At 46.7% G+C, this 19,215-nt stretch overlaps 1 protein-coding gene across 2 annotated transcripts in view; it reads left to right on the forward strand.

Moving 5' to 3' along the window:
• GRID2IP (Grid2 interacting protein) overlaps window positions 1–18,328 on the forward strand; it is an 837,949-nt gene extending 819,621 nt beyond the window's left edge. For both annotated transcript variants that reach the window (XM_069647354.1, XM_069647355.1), the window contains 5 exons: window positions 567–653; window positions 9,305–9,434; window positions 11,002–11,120; window positions 14,637–14,801; window positions 16,179–18,328. In XM_069647354.1, the coding sequence (XP_069503455.1) occupies window positions 567–653; window positions 9,305–9,434; window positions 11,002–11,120; window positions 14,637–14,801; window positions 16,179–16,250 (573 nt within the window). In that variant the 3' untranslated portion in view covers window positions 16,251–18,328. The remainder of the gene's footprint in view (window positions 1–566; window positions 654–9,304; window positions 9,435–11,001; window positions 11,121–14,636; window positions 14,802–16,178) is intronic.
• Window positions 18,329–19,215: the final 887 nt, after the last annotated feature.

Raw genomic sequence — 19,215 nt, forward strand, 5'->3', positions numbered from 1 at the left:
CACGAGGACTGAAATGATCACTAAGTATCTTAAATAATCCCCTTTGCATTTGCACGTTACAGGCATTGTGGATCCAGTTATTGTATAGTTGTGTGTACTGTGCAAATTGAGCTGCAAGAATAGTTTGCCAGTTCCAATATATCATGTCTGCCATCTTGGTTCTTCAAGAGCGGGTTTAGACCATTTTGCCTTGCGTTATCTAGCTGATGGACTGAACGTTTTTGTTAGCAACAGGTGGTCAAGGCAGCATACTGGCCAGGTGTTGAGTTGCCCCTTTGCCTCAGGAGATGTAGAGTTACAGCCTGAGGACAGGGGGCAACAAAATAAGGAACTTGCTGACCTCACCTAGGGAGACATGACTATCACATTTAATGGGTGACCCTTTGGAAGAGTTGTTTAACTTGAAGGGGACTCCAGCAAACTCCAGCAGGATTTTCCAGTAAACCCCATATTTCTGCACAGGACACTTCTTGTTCCAATGTCTGTCTGAGAGTGCAATGTATTGCTTTGAGCCCAATGACAGAAAATTATGGAAGGCGCTGTGATGACTTCCTCTTTCTCCTTAGTTCGTCCTGGCCATGGGAAACTACTTGAATAACGGGCAGCCGAAGACCAACAAGACGACGGGGTTCAAGATCAACTTCCTGACGGAGGTAAGGCTGTGGTGGGGGAGGGGGTTGCTTCACATATTCCTTATTATTTCTGAAGGGGTGCACTGAAATGATTTACAGAGGGCTTCTGCTTTCTTGGAGTGTATTTATCAGGGGGTTGGTCTAGGGGTTGTGATGAAGTTCCTACCTGATTCTGGGGACTCAGAAAGCCGGGCGCCACCCAAGCCAGCAGATTTTAGGCCAGGGCCAGTATGGGGACGATGCCCTGGTCACCTAACCTATGGGCTATCTCCATTGACCCAGCTGCTTCAACGACTTTGCGCCATAGTGAGCCTTGAGGTGCAGGACCCCAGAAAACCTGCATTTAAACCAAAAACACAGATGTTTGGGTCATCCCAAAGCCCGCAACACCAGGAAAGCTGAGAGACCACTTCCTGAACTGCGCGAACTGGGCCAATAATTCCAGAGGCCAGGGAGGCCCTAGCTTCCTGCAAACATATGATGAAACATTGTGCAAGGGGAGGGTCTCTGAAGGAAATGGGAGCCAATCCCACCTAGGAGGGAACATTCCTGACCATTGTTTTGTGAAGACCCCATTGTCATTCTAGTTGGTCCCTCTTGTAATAAATCCCCACATGAAGATATTGAACTATAACATTTGGTTTTGGGATACTTAATGACCCCACACATACCACTGTGACATTTCACCTCTGAGACTGGATATGTCTGGGGATTAGTGAAGGGTGCTAGCCCCCTTTTTTAAATCAATTTGACGACTTTGTTGATTAACACTTGGATCGAAAGCCTTTTGCTTGAATTAATAAAATATCGGCGGGACTGTGGGTGGGGGCACAGACCCTTTTCAACTTCAATCACAAGACCTCTATATAGCAAGAGAGGGATTACACCAAGCAATACAAATTGGCGATGTGGACACATTCACTTTGAGCAGTTTGGTTAAGGAAAATCTTTGGTTTCTGGTTTGTGCACCAGGAGTCTGGTCATCATTCTGCTGCCTCCATATGTTTCATTTATGGTCCTGGATTCTTGGGTCAATGATCTCCTGACTGAATTTCTGGTTTCAATCGATGTAAATGATAATTGTGTTATTTCCTTTGGCCCATTGGGGCCTCAATTCCTTAAATAGTTCCCTTTGAAGAGTTAACAGAGCTTGCAGCTCCATTAGCTGAATCCAAGCCCCGAGTTCTGCCATGACAGACTCTACTACAGCCTTTAGGCAGGGGTTCGTGTTTCAGATCGTGCATCCTATCCCAAGGGCTGTTACTTTCAGGGGCTGGCTCATGAACTGACTGCTGTCACATCTCTGCTTCCGCCCCAGAATCAGAGGCATGTTCTCTTCCATTAGAGGATCAGGTTCCTTCGGGTTTCACCTCAGCATCAGAGGCATGTTCTCTTCCATTAAAGGATCAGGTTCCTTTGGGGTTCACGCCAGCATCAGAGATATGTTCTCGTCCATTAAAGGATCAGGTTCCTTTGGGGTTCACGCCAGCATCAGAGACATGTTCTCGTCCATTAAAGGATCAGGTTCCTTTGGGGTTCACGCCAGCATCAGAGACATGTTCTCTTCCATTAAAGGATCAGGTTCCTTTGGGGTTCACGCCAGCATCAGAGATATGTTCTCGTCCATTAAAGGATCAGGTTCCTTTGGGGTTCACGCCAGCATTAGAGACATGTTCTCTTCCATTAGAAGATCAGGTTCCTTTGGGTTTCCCCCAGCATAAGTGGGTCTGCCCTCTGAGTTTATTTGATGTATGCAGGAGATGTTTTCTGATTTCGGCCCCCTTCAGTATGATGGTACCAATTCGACATTAAAGGAGCGTGCCTTTTGTAGTTGTACCCCGCTGTTTCAGGGTGGCCATGTTTCAGTTTGAGTTTATTATCATAGTCCTTCCTCTGGATGTGCTCTTTTTTGGGGCATATATTTGCACTATGGAGTTCTGATCTTTTCCTTCATTTTGTGTGGTTCGTTATGTAGAGGAACAGTCTCAGCTCTCGCCTATCCTACACTAAATTCTTCCTGGGGATCCTTCCCTTTGCTTCGTCCACACCCCTCTCTGTGCCAACTTGTGACCTGCAGAACCCTTCCTTATAATCTCCTCCCTTCTCTACCTCTGAATCTCCAATTTCTATTCTTCACAAGGATTGCTGTCGTAACCATCTCTGTATTCTGACCCGGAATAATTTCGGTCTGTTGTCTGCCAAGGACCTCTTAACTTTCTCCATCATCTTTGCAACCAGATCCCATTGAACACCTCTTTGCTGCAGTAAGGTCCACAGAGGAACCCACAGGACCACATACTGTGCCCAGCAACCTCAGATATCCAGGCATAGCTAATGGGCATGTTTCACAGGGCAAGACCTCCTTGGTTATGAATTCCCACATTGCCCGATTGAGCATTTGAATTGACCGAACACATCTCCAACGGTCCACAGCCAGTTCCACCAAACAAAATATTTGGACTGGCAATTACCACATAGGCTGCACAGGTCCACCAAGCAATACTTCTCCTTTGCCACTTTCCTTGCCACTCCCATCTCCACCACTGGTGCCTGTTGATCTAACACCAGCTCTTTAGTGATGATGCTAACTGAACCAACTACTTGCCATGACTCTGTCAAGTACCCTGCCAGTGACCCCAATATGAAACCATAGGATATACAATGAAAAGAATGAAACCAAATAGTATTATTCTTGTATTCACTGTATCCTCCAATGGATGGGCTCTTCCAGCACCGGTTCCAGTGGCAGCATATGTGGCCATTGTGGCCTGGTGTTAATCTCCATGTAAACTGAAGGGAAAGGTGGTTTCAGTCCACCAAAATGTTCTCAAAACTACACAGATTATCTGCAGAAATTACTCTTTACTCTACCTACCATTCGGATATTAGTCCAGACAATGCCAAACGAGACGATTTACATTACATCTCACACTCTCACAAAATCTTACAGAGTGCCCACAGCCCGCTCCCAGATCAAGGTCAGAGCCACCTCAAATGCCACGGCTCCCAGTAAGACCACAAGAGCCTGAATTAGATAATGTCACCTGATCACATCTTGTTATTTAGCGCATGCTAACCAGGATGCGTTACTGGCGGGGCGCAAGCTGTGCTTATGGGAGAACGTTGTCAAAGGGGTCAATGGCTTCCCAGCTGATACAGAGGCTTCCTTCCAGAATCGCCCGATTCAAGCCAAGCACCTAGGTTCCGCCATGTAGTGGGTTGGCGCAGCACCGTGACATGTTCTTAGGTTTGGTTGTCAAGCGATCTGCTTGATTGTAAGCCTCCAACCTGTAATAAGACATAGACACGATCAAAGGGCTCATCCTTCACTTTGAATCCAGAACACTGTTGTCTCTTACTGTCATATTCTGCCATGATCCCTGTTGGGGTTTTACAGCTTCAAGCAATATAGGAGCAGCAAGGATGGGTAAGCTTCAGGCCAGCACCATAGGAACCAAAAGTCCTCCAGGAATTTGATCCACAGACCCAAGAAGCCTAAATAATGATAGGGCAAAAGCAGTGGTGCATTCTATCCCATTTCAGTCGCAGATACAGAATCTCCCCAAAACCTGGAGGGTTGAGGTGAGGGAACAAGTGCAGGCTCGAGCCAAATGTCTAGCTCTAGCGTAGCTCGAGCGCCTTTGTGATTTGCGAAAGGTGAGCCCAACTCAAGCCAAGCATCATTGCATCCCTTCCCTGTTTCATTCCCAACAGAGTGAGCTAAAGAGAAAATGCAACCCAGTGATAGTTAAAAGAATTGCATGAAATCACCCACTTTTTCGCATCCTGTACTCATTGTTGCCCTGAATCATGCTGTTCACATCTTCATCTTGTATCCTGGCTTGCATAATGATGTGTTACTACTGACTTCTGCAATTGTATTCACTCTCCCCTCTTGCTTCTCCACTCTTTTTGACTGCTTACTCTGTTCTCTCCTCCTGTCCCTTTCTCCCTTTTCCTATCTCCTCCCCTTAATGTCTTCTACGCACTAAGTCTATCAGAATTGTCCCTGGACCTGGTATGATAGCAGCCTCATCTGTTTCCTCCTCCCTCCCCTTACTTGTCTAGCTCCCCCCAGCACTTTCTGAAATGTCATCAGGCCTAGTACGATAGTCGCTTGTTTTGTTCCTCCCCTCCCTTTCTGCACCCCTCTCCCTCACTTTTTGTTTTCTCCGGCTCTACCAGAAATGTCGTCAGGCCTAGTACGGTAGTCGCCTGTCTGTTTCCATTTCCTTCCCACTTCCCCCCCCTCCCTTCCTTATCTATGTCTTATCTCTTGCACTATCTGAAATGTGATCAGGCCGAGTACGATAGTTAATTTCACATCCTTACTGTTCATGGCCTGTAAGAATGTCATTGTATTTCCCCTTGTTCCCTCCCTTGCCTTGAAGCGCTTAGGTGCTATATAAATAAACTATCATATATCATGTATGCTTTTTCTGACTGTTAAGCAAGCGAGCTGTAATGCTGCACGTACCTGTTCATAATGCACAGGTGTGAGAGTGGCTCCTAATAGTGTTATGCCTCCTTGTTCAAATGATAGGGAGGCAAGACCCAGATATGCATCGGTTGCTGCCAGGGCTTGTGTCTGGCTCTTAGGGCGACTGTGGCTCAGCTCTGCACATGAATTCTCTTCCTCCCACATCTCTGCTGGAGAGTCATCTTGAGAGACCTTTGGATTCTTTTGGTTGGTAGGAAGGGGTTTCTGTCTCCTTCTTTCTTCCCCTTTCCTCTCCTCTTGTTTCTCACCGGAACTCAGCAGAGATGGAGAAGGAGGTACAGAATCTCAGAGGCTCGGATCATTTGAAAAATGTCCCTCTACCAGGTTCTTCCGGGACTTTTAATCACACTGTGTTGCAGTGGCAAAGAAACACAATGCAGGTTTCTGCACCAAACTGCATCTCCTCTCAGTTCTATAAAGTCCTACTGGATAAGATTCTGAATACCCATTACAACTTAGGTCTTTTCCTCCCTTAAAAACAAGGACTCTTCTGTACGATGGACCTAATGGATGCTTTAATTCTTATCCTCATCTCCTCCCGCCCTTGACAGTGGTTGCTTTGTTTTATGGCAGTGTGAGTTCACCACAAACACTGAGTGCCCCCTTTCAGCCTCAGCTATACCCCTCGAGTGTTTACCAAGGCATTTGTCTTCTTTCTTAGGAGGAGTGGTGTCCTCATATATCCGTATTGGATTACTCACAACCCTACACCCCCCAAATTCAAGAAGACTGATCAGGACATCTTCAAAGACTCTTGGCCCTTGCCATCTCTTCTCATTCATGCAAATATTCTTCCTCGAATGCCTGAAAATGTAACGCATGCAACTTCTAGTATGAAATTCCTTGGACCCTAAACCGCCACCCAAGTACTCTCTTGTTGGAATGTCAATGGAGTGCAAAAAGGAATTGCATGGACATTCCAAAAGGGGATTTTCACTCATGGGGTTTCCCAGACACACAGATCTCCATCACAGCTGTCAGCTTGCATCTATGAATAAAACTTGGGGTTGGTGGCATTAGGAATGCCGTAAGCACATGTGGTCAGAGCCTACCTCCATAAGCACACCAACTCTCTGGTGTTAGCAGACATCTTTTCATTACTCAAGAGCTTCCACCGGTCCGTGGTTTGTGGTCTCAATGTTCTCATGTTTACAGTATAAACAAACAGGGTATTACCCAGTTCTCCACCCATCTGCCACCTAGTGATTCTCTGTGGAACTCGGCCGTGGGGCAGGGCCTCTCACTGAATGTCAATCATGAACCTGGGATTTCGAATAATCAAGCCGAGGGCTTGACAAGGACGAAGCTCACTGTTAATGTGGAGAACAGTTTTTCGAAATGGGTGTACCCCATGGTAGATTTGTTTTTCAAGCACACCCTGTTTATGATGTTGAACTTGCTCCTCCAGTGCGATCTTTGGTTCCTCTACGCTTTCCCTTCTCTGCCGAAGTTACTGAAACAGGCCGACAGTCTCATAATGAGACACAGCTGCAGAATTAGTCTCATTGATGCCTCCTGGCCCAAGCAGCAATGGGTTGAAACCTGAGATCCCGCTCAATTTGTCCTCAACACCTTCCTCCTTTTTTTATTAGCTTAACATTTTTTTCAGAATACCCAGACAACGAGGATGACATTAGCATGATATCTGAGATGTAGCACAGGCAGGCAATTATCTGACGACTGCTCGAGTCCAAAGACATCATTAGGAGTGTGCCTGAAAGAGAACTGTCCGCAACGCTAAGGAATTAGAGATGTCTTCGACACAGCATACAGTCAGTAAAGGGGCATTATTTTGGAAGCTGTTGTGCTCAGTGTCATTGCTTGCATATGATTTAAAAAGTGAGTGGTAACCAAAAGATATGTATGCCTCACGAACACAAGAGTGCAGTCCATTCCCCCCAATGTATCTCCCATTTGCCATAGTCCCGCCCCTGTGGTCCGCCCCTGTGGTCTCATCGCGTGGTCCAACACTCAATCATTTGGTTGCGTACCATCCATGTGTGTCTGAAAAGCTATCTTACTTGTGGGATGCACACGCCCCTTCCTGTTTCGGTGGACCTCCATTGGCTGATCGCGTAATAACATTTCCAGGGGTGGTCATTTCCCAGTAGGGCACTGGACCCTGGGAAACTTTGGTGTGGTCTTCTGCTCCTCCTATCCTCTCTCCCATTCACACCGCCCCTTCCCTCCATCTCTTCTTCTCCCCCACATCCATTTGAGGTATTAGCAAGCATCAAGTGGGTTATCGTTCACGCTTAACACATGTTATATTGCGTTTAACTACCTATTCATCTTTATATAATGGAAAACGTGCTTTAAAATGGAACATTAGAACCCATTTTTTGCAAACTTTTTTGGAGGAGAACACCCCCAAATTCTACTTGCATTGGTCTTGCTCACTGTATTCGCTCGCACATTATGATATGGGACCACCGTGGGAAACATTTCCGGGCCACTTTTGGCTCCCTGTCCACCCCTGAACATTGCTTTTATGCAAGCAAACAGAAAAACACCTACCTGCTTACGTCACGACAGCAAATGGCTCTTTTTCTGCCACTGGATAATGGAGGGAGACAGAGACAGAGGGAGGGGGACTGAGGGGGGAGAGAGAGGCAGAGAGAGCGATAGAGAAAGAGAGATCAAGGAGAAGGAGAGCGAGAACCCCTCTTCTCTTGATGCAGATGCTTCATTCTTGAGGACTTCTGCAGGTCCTGTTTTGCTGCTAGTAGATCATACTGAAATTCAGATTAACACTGTTTTTCCTTGAACAATTCAGACGTTCCAGGGCCTCGTGCATTTGTTTTCTCAAGTTAAGGGCCATTAGCCAAGTTGGGCCTTTAATGTGGTATTTTGGCTTGCATTATTTTTTAATCAATGGCTACTGTAGAGGATCTTTTTGATCACTGTCCTATCAGCCTTGACGGTCAGTGAGGCCTAGGTCCTCTGCTTGGATCTCTCCTCTTCCTGGAATTCCATCCAAACAAGGTTGTTCTTTGGCGCCACCATTCTGTTCTGACCAAGGTGGTACCAAACGTCCATTCAATCAGGTGGTATATCTTAATATCTTTTTTCAGATCCATCTTCTGAAGGACGCAGGGCCTTGCACTCCCTTGCCAAGTCATTACATTTTATCTTGTCGTGGACGATATGTTCTCAAAAACCGCACCAGACCATTTGGGATTTTTTGTGTGATTCTTCCATCGGGTTTTTTTTTGCGCCACGGAATGTTACGCTGCTGGGGGACTCATCCCTCCCACGGGGACCCATGCCAGCGTGGTCAAGGCCAAGGCAACTTCTGTAGCTTTTCAGGCTCATTTTTCTCTCCAAGATATCTACTGGATTGTCGCATTATCCAAGCTTTTGCTTTCTGTACACATGAATCCCTGGACCTCAGATCCAGGGTTGGGGGAGGCAGGACGCAATTTGGCCAAGCTGTTCTGAGGAGCCTAGTTCATTAGTTATCTTTCTTTTCCATCTCCAGCAGAAGGCTATCTTCCTGTCCTGCATGTAAACTCCCAACTGATTGGTGAAAAGAGCTAGAACATAGACGTTCAAGTAACTCACTGCAGTGACCCCTGTACTCCCAGTGCATGCATAATCCCTTTCCCCCGGTAGAACTTCCTGCATGCGGAAGTCTTGCTTGAAATAATACAGCCCCAATAGAGGGAGCGAAAAGGACCGATGAAGGGAGCACGTGAAATTGCACAGCCGCAGCGTGCATGAGTGGCATGCTCATGTACTCCCCCTCAACATCATACCTCTAAAGTCACGTCCCTGCACCACAGACATCCTATAGCATGAACTGGGAAGCAGCCACTACACTGTAACTCATAGGTTTGGAATGCAGGCAGAATTTTACATATCTGATATAGTGATGTTCTCTTGCATTCTGTGTTTGAAAATCCTTTTGTGCATTATTAGAACTAGACACCCATCATCCTAACGGGGCACTACTGGTTGGTTGTTGGTGGCACACAAGGGTGTGTCTAGCATGCCCCTCAGAAAGCAGCACACTTATCCGAACAAGGCCTATCATGATTGCCCATCTGGTGTGTACAGGTTGTGTTCCCTGCACTGTTAGCTCTCAGTGATAAGTGTGACAGGGTTATTTCTGCGTGTGAGATCCCCCTTCTCTGTGTATGTACCTCTAACTTCCTTTAACACTTTACAGCTGAACACCACGAAGACCGCGGATGGGAAATCCACCTTCCTGCACGTTCTTGCCAAGTCTCTGAGCCAACACTTCCCAGAACTGCTAGGCTTTGCCAAGGACCTCCCGACAGTGCCCCTCGCTGCCAAAGGTAGGTCAACCGTGGCATGTGGTTGTGGTTCAAGGGTGGGGACCTCTTCTAGTAAAACATGAGGCCGCCATTGAAGCAGTCACTGCGCATTGACCGCACTCCTGAGTCAAAAGCCTATAAAAGTAAACTGCAAACCACATCTCGCTGGGCCCGGAGTCTGCAACTTGTGGCTCCCCGGATGATTTCTTCTGTGACTCCAATAATACCTCACCATTGACTATGCTGGCTAAGGTTGATATGAGTTGCAGGCCAAAGCACCTGGAGGCCAGAACGTTGCAGACACATGCCATAGGCCCTCACATCTATCTATGCATCCATTGCAACCAAGGATGAGGGCCAGAGGAATGCAGCAATAAGACAATCCTGCACAGGCAGTCGTTGCTCAAATGTCTTTCCATACTCCCTCCTGCTAGTGGCTTCTATGGTTGAGGGCTGGACAAGCAGTAAACCTTTCTTAAGAAGGAGGCTGAAGCGGTTGTTTCCTAGCTACGAGGGCGTCCTGGTGCAGGCGTGGGCAGGAGTTGTTGTCTTGAAACAAAGCCTGCCCTTTGGCAGAGCAGTTGATGCCATGTGGTATTTGTATTTTGCAACAGGGATGTCAATTTTGAAAATAAATGACTTAGTCACAGATATACAAAGGGTGGAAGCATTGCCACACAGGGTGTGTGTACAATAACACAAAGATGAGAACAAAAGGCGAGCCAGTTTATGAGGATGTCAAAAAAGTGGGACATTTACCAGGGAAAAAACAAACAGAAAAAAATATTAGCATATGAAAACAAGTGACTTACAATGGTAGCATTAGCCTAAGGGGGCAAGTGCTTAAAACTAAGGAGGAGTACTATTTAAATATACAAAATTACATTATAAAGCATCAATGGGGGCAGTTATGGGGTCAGGTAGTGTGGATGGGGAGGGGGCAGGGGAAGCTCCCGCTGTACCAGGTAAGTGAAGTTTAAGCCGAGCTTTGAAGAGATCCACTGTTGGGCTGCCTTTGGTTGTTATGGGCAATGGTTGTCTCCTGTAATGGATATGATCTCCTCCTGTATCCTAACACAAGTGTAATGAAGTCGGATGGTTTCTGTGGGTACATGAGGGTACCTGCAAGCAATTCAATGTTTTTCTGCAGAGAAGTGCTTGGCGGTTTGTGCCCTCGCAGCAATGTCGAGCCCTGCAGGAAATGGCTGTGGATCCTAGATCCTTGGAACAATGATGGCGATCATGATGGGAAACTATTCGATGCACTGTATTCCCTCCAGGCTACGGAAAGCATCCTGTGCCACCAATCATTTCACTTGCCTATATGTAGAGCATGGAAAGAGATCTCTTTACGCTCCACTATCCTATAGGAAACCCATAGCCTTGCTACTCACATCTCTGCTTGTTATAGGGCAGGCCTCCTTTAACTCAGGAGAGCACCCTTTGCTTTCTTGCACTGTGATATGGCCCTAGAATACACAAAGAGGAAAAGGGTCCTGCCGGCAATTGCAAGGAGCGGGGCTAAACCTCACTTCCAAAGGCCTTTGTGTGCTGATGACATTTTCTTCTGATTCTTCTCTTCCATCAGTCAATCAAAGGGTGCTCACGGCAGAGCTGATTGAGCTCCACAGCACGATGCAGGACATCAGGGACTGCTGCCAGACCATGCCGGCCACGCCGCAGGACAGGTTTGCCGTCGTGATGAGTGTATCCTTCCATGAAACAAAGATCTGCCGGATAGGCGTGATTTAGAATAATGAAGAGCAAGAACATGGGAAACTGGGGAGGTCAGAAAAAGGATACCCTTATACGACCCATGATCCTATGACCTTTTCCTCCTTACATACTCTGTATTGCCTCTGTTCAACATTGACCTGCTCCACTGTTCCAACAGACGTGTGTCTAGTCTCAAAATGAGCTATGACTGTATATTTATTTATTTATTTATTTATTTTTATTTATGCATGTATGTAGCGCACCTAAACCGGAGGTATCTAGGTGCAAAAGATGCCTACAATGACCAATCTACAACTGTAATTGTCTTTAGATTCCGAACCCATGTAAGGCCTGGCAAGGCAGCAGATCCCAGTTTCACAGACCTATGGTGTCAGGAGACTTTTTTTGGCAAGGAACAAGGAAAGCTAGTTTGCATGCATCTGGGACAGATCATAACTTTGGATTTCGGTTTGGGGTTGGACAAGGATGGATGAACAATCCCAGTGCAAGGTTGTCATGGAAGCATCATCTGAGGCCTAGAAGGGTCTGAGTGGGTCCAGGTGAGCGTTGTGTAGGTGGAAGCTTTAGAAGTGGATGGGATTGTTGGGTTAAGGAGGGGAGAGTTGATGGGGCTTGGTGTGGGTTGAGTTGGCAGGTGGCGGGGAAACCATAAGAGTATGGTAGGGATTGCTTCTGAATGTCTTCTACTTTGCTGATGAAATTGTGTTTGGATGTTTCAGATGTCTTCAGAGTGGGTATGGGCTTTGATGAGGACTTCCATTCACGTAGGCTTGAGAAAGTGCTGTGGAGACGGTTTTATTGACGTACACGACCATGTGGTTTTTATTTTGAATTTCGGCATTGTGATGCGATGCTGCTGAAGAGCTATTTGTGAAAAACTCTGCGTGCAACCAGGCAGGGTTGGCAGAGCAGCTGGTGGATTTCTGGAGGGGGCTTAGAATGCAGATGTGGGATGAAGCTGAGGGAGGATTTTATGACTATAAATTTACACAGACTAATTAGATCACAGCAATTTTAAGCTTGAAAAAAAAAAGTTTAAAATCTGCTGTTTTTCAATGTACCGCAACATTACTGAAATGCTACTTAAAAAGCAAACAATATAGAATTTCACCAATCGGCAACTTATTTGAATTCATCTGACCGACAAATGCATGTCAATTTCTGATCTCCAGTGGCCAGAGAAGCAGTGGTTCCAAGCCCTGCACATCACTTATACGGCAAATAAAATGTGGGATAGATTGCTTCATTGCTTTTAATCCCTAGGCACAGTAAGGACATTAGGAATGGAGTCTGTACGTTTTGTAGCTACCAATAACTATTTTAATTAAGCATGAATGCCAAAGAATTTGCATATTTCTGCAATAATATTTCCTTTTCCTTTTCCTTTCCACAAAATTTAGAAATCCATGCCACCATTTCCAGGGGGTGGTCTGATTAGATCCCTGAGAGGCAAGTTGTTTCTTGGGTCTGCTTTGTAGAGTGGTTTGGGCTTTGTGACATTGTTTCTGAGGTTGTGGTTGAGGGATGGTTGTTCCACCTCAAACAATGGACGTCTAATTGATTCACCCAGAAATTGTAGTCGCTGCCGATCAAGACTTGTTCATTGTCGATGGCCAATGATTTGGGTTGGCCTTCAGATGAGGTAAAACTGGAAGAAAGAGATAGGCTGCAGCAGAGGATGGGTGTCAGGCAGAAGGAGAGGGAGGTGTTGAGGATGTGGCTTCAGCCTTGGGGATGGAGGTACTGTCTGGCAGGATAGCCACCATTATGATGTTTCAGTCCGTGGTGGAAATCATGAGAGTGGTTACGTTGGTCCTGTTGAGCAGTTGGATACTGCAATTAGGAGATGTGACAGAATATTGGGATGCTGATCTAGGTCAGTCAAATTTCTACTCTGATACCACTGTTGAGGCTGTAGTCAAAGATCAAGTCTTGTATGATGGGGCATGAAGGATGGCTACCACAGGCGTTGGGGTGCATACACATGTACAGGGAGTATGGCCTGGTATTCAGATTGGACTTGGGCTGAGGAAGCATGGGATTGAGAAGGACTATGGGTGATTCAAAGACGAACGAGGGTGAAGGGGATGAGGGTGAAGGTAGGAAGAGTGCAGAGCCCTCTGTTGTGTATTGGTGTAACAGGGTCTTATTTTGGTTCTGGTAGTGCCCAACTTAAATTGGATTTCTGTGCATTGTCCCCATCACAATTATGTCCAGTATCTGCCAGTTGCTGTATACAGCATCACTGTGAGACATCTGTACCAACCAAAGCATGTCCCTCTGTGACTGCACTACATTGTCCAACTGTGCCAATGTGCATGATTTCTTCTTTTCTAACTCTAGCCTTTTCCATTTTGCCAACACCAACTCGTCCCTCTGTGTCAAGACCAGCCATTCGATCTTTGATAACATACCATTGCTTTGTCCAAAACCAGTGTACTTCTATGACAACACCATCCCCTTCGAGTATGTTAACATCAATCCATTCCACAGTGCTAACATCAAGCTGTTTTCTGGGCCTGTATTGGCCCACCACTATGCACCAAAACCATCTGCATCAACATTAGCATGTCCATTCATCCTAAAACGGCCTATGCCTCTTTTCCACACAACACTTCTCCTGTGTGGCAGCACTCTCAATACCTATGCGTCAAAGACAGCCTGTTCCTTTGTCCAACACAGGCATTTCCTCCTGTCCAAAGCATGCCTTCTCTCTGCCAGCCCAAGCCACCCGCCTATTCCAGGGTCAGTAATGAACCTTTTGTCCAATATTAGCTTTACCACCAGTCTCTCTGTCCAACATCAGCCCTCCACTCTGTGCCAACACCAGTGTATTCCTTTGTCCAGCACCAGGTTGACCCTTCATGAAATAGAAGCCTATCTCTTTGTACACATCAATCCTGGCCCTATGTCACATTAGTTAATCTGTTTTTTTATTCCTTTTCCGGCATGTCCCTCTAGACTAGCAATAAAACATTGGCTCCATGCCTAAACTGTTTTTCTGTAACAACGTTGGTGGTTTCTTCTGTGCCAACATCAGCCTGTACATCGGCCACCATCAACTTGCCAATTTGTTTAACATCATCTGACCTCTATCAACATTAACCTTCATAATCCTGTGTCAGTGCTATTCATCCACTTTGCGCCAACTACATCTTGTCCATTTGTCTAACACTACTCCATCCCTCTGTCGAACACAAGCCTTCTTCTCCGTGCCAAGGCCACGTGCTTGTGTGCTACAAGCAGCCCGTCCCTCTGACCAACATGGGTGTGCCCCCTGTGACGTTTTAAACCTCTCCTATTCCAACACGCTTGAGCTTCCGACATCTCCTTCATACATAATGTCCATCCAAAATGATAAAAAGGTTTTTATTAATGGAACAAGGAGTAACACAACCACCCTTTCATGACATGTCACTCTCCCGGATGCTGTGTCTGCGCTATCCTTTTTAGTGGCCTTGTCTTCCCTTAACGCTCCGAGTTCAGGCTTTCCTGGAGAACGCCTACCCAAGTATTCAATCCTTGGATGAGCTGCAGCAGAAGTCCATGGAGGAGTTCAGCAAAGTCTCATCGTTTTTTGGCGAGGACCCAAAAGTTACTGCAACGGAAGCCTTTTTCGGTATTTTTGCCGAGTTCAAGCACAAGTTTGAGGTAAGGTGACTGCTTGTAGGAAGACGGGGGGGGGAGGGTGCATTCTCCGCATCAGCTCCAGTGCTTGGGTAGTACACGACCTCTCCTTAGATGGAACCACCAAGAGTAGAAGGGGGCTACAGGCTCCCATGGCAATGGGCATGTGCACAGGGCTGGCGACATTAGCACAGGGCAGAACATAAAAACCCCTACTGATTTTATTTATCCACTGTTCTAGCAAAGGAGCAAAGAAAATGGGCTAATCTTGAAGCAGTAGGGTCTTCCCTGGGCCAATAATTGTGCACTTTATCTCAGAGGGAGTGAGACTATTGCAGTCATGGTCACCAGCGATAAATATGGGGGTACTGTAGATCGGGTACACGGAGGGGAACTGAAGCTCGGCATTGCAGAAGGGTCAAGAGTCCAGGTTTTCAGCGAGGGGCAGTGAGAGCATTCCACGCTGCACAGAGGGAAGAGTCTGGCTGTTCGAAGGAAACATTTTGTGAAGATTTCTGAGTAGGTGAAATTGGATTCATGGAAATCTATGGTATCGGTGCAGCAAGCGGTAGTAAGGGATGGTTTGCATTCCAAAAGGGGCTTGCGTAAGAACGCGTAGCATGGCATAGTGAGGGACGGTCTGTGGTGTGAAGGGACAGGTGTTGGGGTGTTCAGTAAAAGACACAATGTAGAGTGAGATCTAGTACGTGAGGAAGCTACTTGGAGATGCAAAAGTCTGTGCATGAAGTTCTCGGCAGCGGGGCTGTTGTAAGCAAGCGAGAGTGCGTAAGAGCCAAAGTCCATTGCAAACGTTAGTGAGTCTGGCAGATAAGGATATGGTTAAAGTTACTTTGAGGAGCAGCGAGGTCCGTGACAGGGAATGAGGAAATGGGAAAGAGTCTAGTACAAAGCAAGGTGCAGCATGACAGGTGGAAATCACTATGCACAGTCAAGCATCAACTCATGGATGGAGAGGCGTAAGGTTAGGAGTTAGGACCTTTAGGTGAAGAGCAGCGATGAACGTTTCTACACCTGGACAAAGCGCGAGAGTAGGGGTCAGCTTTTAAGGGGTAGCAAGAGCATCGATAGCTCAGAGGAGAGGCAGGAATAAGGAATTGCTGCAAGGATTCTTGAATCTGATGTGAGTTCTATGGAGAGGACACACAGAATTTGACCAGGTCTGTGGGGTTTGAGGGCAAGACTCGTGGCACACAGTGGGATGTCTAAATGGGGTCTCCACCTTTATAAAGAAAGTGGGTACTTATGTTCTTGATTTTCTATTAGGGTCTCTTTGGTAGACATATTGTATACATCTCTAATACTGTCTTTCTATGGACTGCTTGTGCGATGTCCACGCTCCTCAATATTTGCTGACTGTCTTGTGTACATCTTTTATTTCAGAGGGCGATAAGTGATATCCAGTCCAGTGAAAGCCTGCGGACCCCACATTTGATGTCCCCCCTCGCCTGGTGATACTCAAGAGTTCCTCGCAGCCTACCTACTGGGTCCTTCCAGCCAATTAAGTGCAATTAGTTCACCTCCATCAAGGTGTTCTTTTTATGGTCGCAAGCACAGACCACTGCACAGTGTTGGCCAAAGATGAGTAGAGCAGACAGAGACCACAGATTGCATGGGGCAAAGATGGGACATGGTTCTCTGGCAAAGGAAGACCACTTGCAATTCAAGACTGCTCAACCATGCAGAAGCCACTGCCAGAACTCCCCCATGGAGATATATGGATACAGATAGCGACTTTTGCGACATATCCCCTCCCGTGATCCTTTTACCCAAAGACCTGACCAGCTGGAAATGACAAGTTTTGGTTTTGGACTGGTACTTCCTACCTCCACATTACAACACTCTATGCCGTTTGTCTCAGGGCAATGCGTTCCTTGCTCTATTGCAGAAGGGAAGGATGAACACTTCGCCGTTTCATACCTGCCTTGGTTGGGAAGAGGCGGTCCTGTCTACTCTTAGGGACAGATGGACAGCCCTTTCACTGACGGGAAGGTTTTTCATCTCCCACCTCTTGGTGTTTCCTGTGTCTGTCTGATCATCCCCCGTCTAGGCACATTTGCCCTCCCAACCCCACAACAAGAAGCACAAGCAAACCACATGGTTCTTTCTTGGCAGGTGGTACAATATCAGTCCGGCAGCCTTCTCTGAAGACCCTCTTGCGGGTCAGACTCTTCATTCCACGGCCAGTAGTTCTGTGGGATAATACAGCCAATCTGTCACTTCTGATAAAGCGAGGAATCAGAGGCCTTCCTATTACCAATGACTGTCTGGAGTCCTGGGGGACAAACACCTTCATATCACCAACAACTGTGTAGACATGTGTACGTGTGGGTAGGGAAGATCGAGTGGAACCGGTCTACCCCGACTGACAATGTGAAGCAGCCCTCTGGTCTATGGACAGTGGCAGTGCAATGAGGGGCGGGGGGGGGGTCCATCAAAGGTGATTCTCTGAGGAAAGGAGACATCCTAACTTTGATTAAAGTGTGCAGGGAATCAAACCAGCCTCTCACCACTGATAGTGTGTTATCATGTCTGGGTGGAGAGCGTGAAGGGCTAGAGAGCCTCTGGTGACCTCAGATAGTGCAGGTAGAGGCAAGGGGTGCCATCGTTGGCAGTGTGAGGAGGGACTCTTTTAGACTTCAGCGGTGGTGTGAAACGAGAGATGTTCCAATGGCTACAAAAGGGCTGAGAAAATGGATAACTTGAAACCACCACAAATGGAGCAAGCAGAGAAGAATGAGCTGTCATTATCACCACTGATCATGTTTGGCGAGAGAGAAAGAGCTTTGAGCAAGGGATAGAGTGAGGGACATACAGGGAGAGAGAGAGTGTAAGAGAGGGCACGCCAGAGAATCCATTTTGTTTTGAGACAGAGTACAAATACAATGAAGGCTGGATCTCTCCATTGACGAGGTCTTCCTATCGCACCTGACAGTCGGTGGTGAGAGGCCTTCCCCTCAGAAGTGATGTGCGACGAGAGCAAGGCTATCCTAGTAATACGCATAAAGTAATCGGAGCGCGCTTCACGCCACCGCTGAGAATATGTGGAGAAGGATGCACGTCATGATCAGCTCTGATGGTGTGAGGAAAGAGTAAGCTCTTCCTTTCACCACCAATCAAGTGGACACGTGGTAGAGGCAGCCCACACCATCCTATGACCACACGCAGCCATTGGAGGGGATATGCTCCAGTCTTCTGCGGAAACACTACAGAGATCTCTTTTCCACAAAATAGCTGTCATTCAAGCGGCGAATCAGGGTCTCCACTCCTCAGCTCAGGAGAGGGTGGGGTGTGTCTCGAACACGTTGCTCCCTCCTTATCGCCTGTATGTATTTATTCAGCGTTGAAAAATGTTTTCATTTTCCAACGTTCTTCAGTTGTCATACGTGTAAGTGCCAGTTATACACAGTGAAATATTCCACGGCTGTTCGCCAACGTCACACGTATGTCTGAAAACAACAAGACCTTTTCAAAAGATTCAGCTTTGAATGAACACTGTACTTACAGAATACATGATTATGTTTCACAGAAAAGGCGGTGTGATGTGTATATTTTACTTCCTAGGAATATAAAATTGCGACTTTGGAATGATTGTGGATTATCACTGTGTGGGGCAAAATCTTTGGCATACGGTGGACCTAGCACCGGGGTCTGCAACTTGCAGCTCTACAGATGTTTTGAACTATGACTCCCATGATCCTTCACCATTGACTATGCTGGCTAGGGTTGATGGCGTTGGTTATCCAAAACATCTGGAGAGCCAAAGGTTGCAAAACCCTGGTCCATTGTGAGACACAGGGGAGGGGTTATGTGGTTTCAGGCTACGCTGCGTGCCCATGGGCTGATTCCCATGAGCTTACTGCTGGTAACTCTGACTTCCTCCTTACTGGCCTCATAACAAGTTAGGCGGTATTAGTGCTGCTAAAACTGCCACATTCCATTGCCATTACTGCAGATAGATCATGAAAAAGATTGCTGCGTGGCTTTGAGAAAGGTTTACACCCATTAAAAAAGTACCTTAGGAGTTTAATGGGGATTGGCAGCACTGCCTCAGCCGGTAACACCACCAACTATTACTGCCACCATTAGTGCCACAATGACCACCTCTTTCCAGAGGTAATACCTCTACTCACAAGCAGACACTTTGTTTCTAAACCTATATTCCGGCAGAGCAGAAAAACAGGTGATATTCTAGCATACCGCCTGTTTGTTGCTACCTATCTAGTAATAAGGCTTTATTTATTCGCAAAGTAATTAGCAGGACTAACCTCGACTTACTCCTGGAAAAAGAAAGGTAAATGGATGGAGAGGAGAAAGCAAGTCGGGCACAAGGGAGGCTTAATACCTACAACCTCCTTGTGTCTCTAATAGTCTCTCTGCAGCAGCAACTCGCAGTTAATCCTAGTATGTGACATGGCCT

Source organism: Ambystoma mexicanum, chromosome 2q, assembly GCF_040938575.1.
Source record: "Ambystoma mexicanum isolate Mex_15411 chromosome 2q, UKY_AmexF1_1, whole genome shotgun sequence".
Classification (NCBI taxonomy): Eukaryota; Metazoa; Chordata; class Amphibia; order Caudata; family Ambystomatidae; genus Ambystoma; species Ambystoma mexicanum.